At 41.5% G+C, this 8229-nt stretch overlaps 1 protein-coding gene across 1 annotated transcript in view; it reads right to left on the reverse strand.

Moving 5' to 3' along the window:
- The window catches only part of gpr176 (G protein-coupled receptor 176), a 16093-nt gene extending 8248 nt beyond the window's left edge, over positions 1–7845 (reverse strand). The window contains exon 1 of the mRNA XM_071907002.2: positions 7617–7845. Coding sequence (XP_071763103.1) covers positions 7617–7845 — 229 coding nt within the window. The remainder of the gene's footprint in view (positions 1–7616) is intronic.
- Positions 7846–8229: the final 384 nt, after the last annotated feature.

An 8229-nucleotide genomic window follows, 5' to 3' on the forward strand; every position in this document is an offset into this window, starting at 1 on the left:
AGAGTGGAAAAGTCGACTCTGTTGCGTTTTTGTATTTGGTTCGTTTAGGTTCACGCTGCACAATTACAAGTGATCCAGGGCTTGTAAACAAAAGTCACATGGACTCACAAGTAGCTTGTTTATTGGACAGAGTTTTGGTGACCTGTCATCCTGCCAGGTTAGAGATTTTTATGTTCAGACCAAGCAAACATGCTTGGTCTGAACACACCCTCAAACAAATATTGCTCTTCTAAAAGGTTTAGTACCTGGTTCTTTCTGTATTGACTTTGCATGTTCTCCCCATGTTTGCCCGGGTCTCTTCTTGGTGCTCCAGTTTCCTCCCACAGTCCAAAGCCATGCAAGTCAGGTGGATTGGACACTTAAAATAGCCCACAGGCATGAATGTGAGTGTGAGTGATTGTCTATCTATCTGTGTCAGCCCTGTGATGGACTGGTGACCTGTCCAGGATATCTCCCTGCCTCCTACCCAATGCATGCTGGGATAGGCTCCAGCCCCTCGTGACCATGAATAAGAATAAGCGGATAAAGACGATCTAAAGGCGATCTTGATCTAAAGATGTATGATGTGAATACAGTCAATGAACTGCTGTTGCACTGCTTCTGCAAAATCTCTGTGAATATGAATGTTCTCTGCTAAAAGAGTTGTACATTAATCAAATGTGAATAGAAACCAGTTTTAACCATGGGGCATTCATGCATTACATGCAGTGTACAAATTATACTGTGGTATTTTCTGAGTTCACCTTACCACTGGGTAAGCTCACACATTTATACACTTCAGATCAGCACATTTGATTTAGCAACTTTCAATATAATGACCACTATTCAGCAACATTTCCATATAGATAAATCACATGAGGCTGTGATCAGATAGAAGCTTTTTATACTATGCCATGATATCAGTAAACAGAAAGAAGGCCTGAAACAACAACATTGTCAATTTCCCCCGTCTTCTCCATAATTCTCACCCTGACTGAGCTTCACGTGTGATTAAATAGTTTGGGTACGTTATGGATCGTTACGTTATGTAACACTTCAAGGCATTGAGGTATAAATTTGTTGGACTGACACAGAATCACTATCTTTGTAATGGGTGCACATTTTCATCAGGCAACACAACAAATGATCTTCAAATTTCGTCTCTCAGTCATGGCTGTAGGAATCCACTAATTTCATGGATTTGTTCACAAAGAATGAGAATGCCTCCTCTTCTAATGTAAAAGGACAAAGCTGAACAAAGCTGAACAATGGTAAAAGATTGAGAAAGACTATGGTCTACAGAAAGACTACAGAAAGACTAAAGTCAGTATTGCCTTTTTGCAACCCTGGACTGAACTAAACTGGACTGGTTTATCTTCTTAAGGCTTACATATCCACAGAAGACAAATACTGGAAGTCTAGTGTAAATTATCTGACGCTAATCTTATTTTTCAGCAATTTTAAACTCATTGAAAAACCCCTCTTGAGTCATGGCCACCCCCCCACCCCCACCCCCCCTACCCAGTAAGGCTTTTGTGGACTATTCCACAAAAGCACAATATTGCCACTTGACTTTAAGCTCATTTTCATTGCCACTGGACCAGTTGCTGTGAGAAATTTAAAAAATCTACCCGAGCGGAGCTTTGTCGACAATTTTTTTCATCCAATAATCAATTGCAGCTAGTGTTTGCTGCTAGGAATATTCCCACTGCCTCCAAACTCAACAAGCTCTAGTGAAGCAAACTTTAGCTCCACCAGAGCCAAGGGCAAGTCAATATTAGAAATGGTGATAATAATGATTTCTCAGTCAGGAGAGATCAGCTCCACTGTATACATACTTTGCTCAGCCCCAACTTGAAGGTAATGTATAGAAAGGATGGATTGAAAAGGGTGAGGTTTGGGACTCAGGGGGCCCCATGCTTGCCTTTGCCTATGGCCCCCAAATCACTAAGCACGCCCCTGTATTGCTATGTTATTCTAGGAAGTTGTTCTTGTATTTTTATCCTGATAATTGAATAATTGAAGAGAAGGAAGGGAAAGCCATTGGTGAACTCATATCATTATAGAATCTATATATTATAAATCAAATGTGTTTATCTGTAGGTGCATTTCATTGAGAGCTGAATTGTCCACTAGACTTTTGCCATGTAATCATGTTACATAATGTCCAAATAAGCTACTTGGTTTGTTGATACTCATTTGTGAATGTGTTGTGGAACATGCCATTTGACTATTGTGAATGTGCTACAGTTGTTACCTGACGTATAAAAAGATGGCTGCAGACGTAACCAAACAGCGGCGAATCAAAAGTACCACTGCGTTGAATAATGAGACGAAGAGTGAAACATCTTGCTTCTTTTGTTGCAGCGAAATATTCACATACACTCCCAGCTCTTAAGCAAGCAATACTCCAACCTGTCTCTAGGGAATCCAGATATCCATCATCCTCATGTGCTTTGTGTCTCTCTAGCCTCTGAGGGAAAAAGGATGGGATGTGAAGGACTCATTATTTTGTCTCACAATAGGAGCAATTTGAGTGTTGCGCCATCCTGATACCTTTCTCCCACTTTCTTGCAATCTTCTCCTGCCATTTCAGAGCTTTCCTGACCACACAGATACTCCATTACCACCCCACCCCCCCCCCTCCCCTCCTCCTCCTTGAGGAGTGGCTGGTTTTCTGGTATGGTAATCTAGTCTGAGATGTGGGGCTTTTTAACACTGCACTAGACAAGACTTTTATGTAAAAATCCATCCATTTTATCAGCTTAAAACACAAAGTGGGGCTGCAACAGAGAAGAGCGTCCCATCCGCACTAATTGAGACACTGTAGATTTGCCCTACTAATAAAACTCTGGTGCTGGGTATGGTGGCTGGCGGGAAATCTTCTCCGCGCTCCTCCCATGCTAAGTGATGAATCGATACTTAAGAGTGAAATCCAAACTGTCTCTTAAACAGCAGTGAGTGAGCGCTCCGTCCAGGGAAAGCTGGATGTTGCCTAGTGCAATTTTAAGCATTTAGTAGACACACTTAACCAGAAGAACTTTTAACAAGTGCTAAGAGCAAAAAGAAGAGCCAGGCAAGGTTTTGTTTCACTTCATTTTGTTATCACCTCCACCAAGGAGGTTATGTTTTCACCCGTTAGTTCATCTGTGTCTGTCTGTCAGCAGGATATCTCAAAAACTTATGAACGAATTTCCATGAAATTTGGTGGACAAACAGGCCTTGGACCAAGGAACGACTGATTAAATTTTGGTAGTGATCTGGATCTGGGATTTCTGCCACTAGATGATTATCATTTTCTAGCCATAACTATGAAACGAATGGAGATAGAGACTTGATTCCAAATCCTAAAGGGATTGCAGCGTAAGGAAATCAATCTAGTTTGTTCATTTTTCTTGTTTTGAGATGAGACAAGCACAAAATCAAGTGCAAGCAGAGAACTTGTAGTATTTTTCATGTTAAGTTCCATCCATAAATTGGTGCAATGAGACAGTAATGACTGCTAATGAGGCTTAAAACAGTGCATTTTAGACCTCCTGTGGCGCACTGACTGATGTCAGGTCAAACATATTCCATACCAGCCTCTTTAAATGTAATTACCCATATTCAGCCGTGGAGTGTTGGCTGTGCTTTCATCGTCGGTAACAGAACAAGATGTTCTGCGGTGAGGAAATGTGTTTTCTGTAAGGTTCAGTGTTTATGATGTCCCTTGAAGTTCATAAACAGACCGCAGTCAGTCAGAGAGAAACAAACACTGACCATTAATTGGTGTGAATCACCTAATGAGCAGGGTGGAGAAAATCTGATTACTGGTTTACAAAGATTACTGGTTTATATCAAAGTCCTGAAAGAAAGTACACGGTGTAAAAGCTAGGTTATTCATAATAATTATTGTGTATTCGGTTGTTGTGTAATTTGTCCTGAGAGGTTTTGGAATAAGCTGGATGGAGCTGGGCTTGATGGAACTTTTGTAACTGTGCCGAATACAGGACTTCAGTAACACGCTATCAAGTTACTGTATGTTACAAGGCATCACAGACTCATCTTTAGCCCAATTTGCACAGGGCTAGTATTCAGTGGCAACCTGGAATTAATGAATTAACCTCACCTTCTGCGTTTTGTGAAATGCATTTGCACAGGATAATGAAATTTGCTAAAGTCACCAATGCCTCGGATGCAGGTGCACAAGGTCAGGAATTTGCAATTCATCATTTGCTGATTTAGCAAAGCAAAAGTTTAAGTTTCCAAAAATGCATTCAAAACCTTCCTGTATAGACTCCACTACTGCCTCCATTTTTCATGACACAAGGAAGAAAAACATTGCGCATCTAGAAGAAGAAGGAGAAACAAATTACGGCTGAAATGGCAGCAAGTTCAATTTGCATGGGATTAGTATTATTAGGGGACCTCTGTCTTCACTAAAATATGGTAATTTGCACTGGAATTTTTACTTTACAAATTACAGACATGGCAGATTCACACAGGATTAAATCACCAAAAGGGCTTTTGACTAGAGCTGTCTGACAGTCCAACTATAGCACAACTGCAATAGTGTAATGTCAAACCCTCCCGATGTTTGTGATGCCGCAAGTGATGTATCCATATGGGATCGCAATTCCAACACCAGCCATTACATAGTTCATATGTGAAAAATGTGCTGCACTTCACACATTTTAAAGAATTTCACTGCCCAGGAAAACAAGACAGCTGGTAAAAGAGCTTGTTAGCTTGTTGGTCTGTATCATATGGCACTGGACCTATTGTATTGTAATTGTTGGCTGATATTGCGTGGTATTTTGATAATCAAATACAGACAATTGTGTGAAAAGTTTAGACAAACACCAGTCAGTATGTGTGTCACCAACGAGTGTGTCTCTAGGCAGATAAAGCGAGGATCTCTACTCTCTTTTATAGTCGGTGCCGGCATTGTCTGCAAAAATCACTTTGCCCCGGACTTCTTTTATGCCCAAAATGCTCACCTGGCAATTGAGGAACACCTTGGCAACCATATTCACGGCGGCCAATGAGGAGAAAGAGCAAACACTAACCAAGATTGCTTTTATCACTCAACAAATGTCAGACAGCGACATGAAAACCGCCACACTTCAAAAAACAACTCCGCTGTGTGCTTCAGGCACATGAAAGTAACTTGTGTGGGAAAAAAGCATGAATAAGTTGTCACCGCCCGACTGGTGTTAATACCTGGTGTTAATACCTGGTGTTATCACAAAACATGGTACGATTCATCTGGTGTCTAAACATAGAGGTAAATACTGTGATAATTCAAAGTGTGAAACATAATTAACACTCTTAAAACCTTTGTATTTGCATCCCCCACAGTGTATTTCATCACCTTCGTTTCCATGAGGTCCATTACTTGTTATCTGCCCTGGCTTGTGGACGGTAAGCAATAGAGGGATACGTAGCCTGAGGTCTAATTCCCCAAAGAAAGATCTGATTAGAATTGTTGGCGATATTAGCTGGAGCTGGAGCTGGTGCCGCGGCACACTGTGGCACATGAACCGGATTTGCAGACAAACTCTGATTTACGCCTCATTGTGCAAAATCAATAAAGACGCATGTGATCCGGAGATGTTTGCCCCCAACAAACATGACTCAGAATATTAGAAAGTCTAAGTGTATGGCCACTGGGTGTTACTGGCTATCAAACAAGCTCTATAGAAACCACCGGTACACAGCGAACATACTGTACTACTGACAGTCACAGTGTTGCGACAATTTGTTGAACACCGTTTTATTGCCAGAGTGAGACCTTTTTCTCTCCGTGAGTGAAGCTGTAGTTTTATTATCGCAGGGTCACATTTTCTTTCCATCGCTTCGTTTCGTGCTGCGGACATGAAAGCGAGCGTTGTGAGTTCTAATGAGACTCTTGAATACCAAGAATGCCCCGCTGCGGAAGCCTTGAAAAACAAACACAAAGAGACGCTAATCTGTAGAGATGTTTAATGTACAGTATGTGGACCCTGACTCGTTTTAGGTGTTTTATCAAAGGCGTGATTTGGAGCGATGAGGCGCTAAGGGAAGAGAGTAAAGAAACCATCCAGAAACCATGGCATCCTCTTCTGGTCGGCAGTCGCTTTGGTTAAAAAAATGGATATTCAAAAAGATGCATGCTTTTATCATAAAACAAAAACCTTTCTGATATACTAAAATGTGGCTTGATGATGGAGATCAAAAGCTTTTGAAAATCCTGAACCAACCCTTTAACCTCAAAGGCAGCTTTCTGGACCATCATCATTTTCATTATTCACCATTCCTAGTCCCATGTTTCATTGCCAAGTCAAATTTTCCAAGCAGATTTTTTTTTTATCCTATTATTATTTCTGGTTGGACTTTGGACTGGGTTAACTAGAATTGGAATGGAACCACTTAGGTTACCAATCCGCCTTGGGATGTGTGTGTGTGTGTGTGTGTGTGTGTGTGTGTGTGTGTGTGTGTGTGTGTGTGGGAGGGGGGTGATAAATTGATTCTGTAATATGATTCAATTTATTAACATTAATTTAATCAGTGAGAAGACACTTGTTTCCTATAATCAATAATCATGTGTTTGGTATCAGTGGAAACATAAAGTTCACATTTTTTAAGTGGAGTCTACCTTAGACAGAATAGATTGGTAGAGCAGAGTGCATCCAAGTGCCCCTCTTCCATTTTCTCACATAATCCCCTATAGCTCAGTGTGATCAATAGAGATGTTGGAGTGCAAAAATTACAAGCATGAGTCCTTATGACCCTAAGGTGTCAGTCAATACACTAAACCCCAAGCTGTGACCTGCATCTAGTATGACACCAAAACTTCCAAACCAGTTTATACTGACTACATTTCTCAGGACAAAGTGAAGCAATGACTGGTGATGACTGACAAGACATTAGATGTAGGTCAACAATCAGCTTAGAGGGAACACAATGCTCCAATGATGTGATTTGCTTTTTGTTTGGTTGCTTTGCTCTGGATTATATTTATAAAGACACAAATGGAAAAATAACAGACCCTGTGTTTATGTTTTCATTAATGTAACTTGATTGATTGAGCTATTGATGCAAGCACTGCAGTGTAAATCAGTGACACATGAGTTTTTAATGTTTTTTGGGGGTGTAAAGAAGTTGTTTACATCACTAGACCTACTTTACATTTAAAAAAGATAAGCCTACCTAAAATTCATAGTGGCACTTCTAAGTGCCTTAATATGATTACAATGATCATATTTTTCAGCCTTTACCATAACTAGCAGTACAAACAATAGACACATGGACTCCTAGGCTTATAGGACTGAGTTATTTACCCAAACTCTCTTCCAGGTATTGATAATCAATTTTGAAAATTAATTTCTAACAGAATTTTGTTTGCTGTTGCAATATTGCACCAATTCTTTCAAACACTGAGTAGCATTGTGATTTGGGAATCACTGTTGAGGCTCATGGAGCATCATTTGCTCATCAAGTGTGGATGTTTTTAAGCCATCTCTATATGAAAGCAATGCCACATCTATTGCAGGTATCCCCTCCAATGAAAATGATGCTCAAAACCCCCCTGAATTGTGGGTTTGGGCCTGGCTGTCAGGTAGCTACAGTATGTAGACTACAGTGTGTGTTGAGGCTGTGTGTATGAGCCGACTCACCAACGAGCGATCCGATGAGGATGAAAACTTGAATGGTGGTGGTGAAGTCCCGGTAGGCTTGCTCTCGGATGAGGCGCCGCTGGTCGTCCGGTGCAGACCCGTCGGCAGGTGGACTGCCGTCCCACCGGGTCGGCGGGCTCGAGGCGTTCAGGAAATCCAGCCAGAGGTTGGCTGCTGTGAAATTGGCAGCGCCGTCCCCGACCGTCGGAGCCCAGCTCCCAATATCCATGTTCGTTCACCTCGCGACCGTTCCGATTTTCGTTACATCTTTAAGGAGGCTGGCGGGATCTCAGCAGCCAAACACCGACAACGGCACGATATCTCTGAAGTGATGCTGCTGCTACTTATGGAGGTGATGGCGATGCCTTGCCAAACCCCCCCCCCCCAAAAAAAAAAAAAAACAACTACACACCAGAGCTCATGTGCAAATGTCAGATGTTGCGGCTAAAATTAAGATGTGACAAACAAACAGGCAGTCAATGGGTTAGTCAGTTTCCAGAACAGGCACGAGCATCCGTTCTCATTAAATTGACCTGAGAAGTTCTTCAGTACCATGGTGTAATAATCACACATCCAATCACAGTGCCATTACAAGCAGTCCCATACATTCCCA

The sequence above is a fragment of the Centroberyx gerrardi genome, chromosome 18 (genome assembly GCF_048128805.1).
Source record: "Centroberyx gerrardi isolate f3 chromosome 18, fCenGer3.hap1.cur.20231027, whole genome shotgun sequence".
NCBI lineage: Eukaryota > Metazoa > Chordata > Actinopteri > Beryciformes > Berycidae > Centroberyx > Centroberyx gerrardi.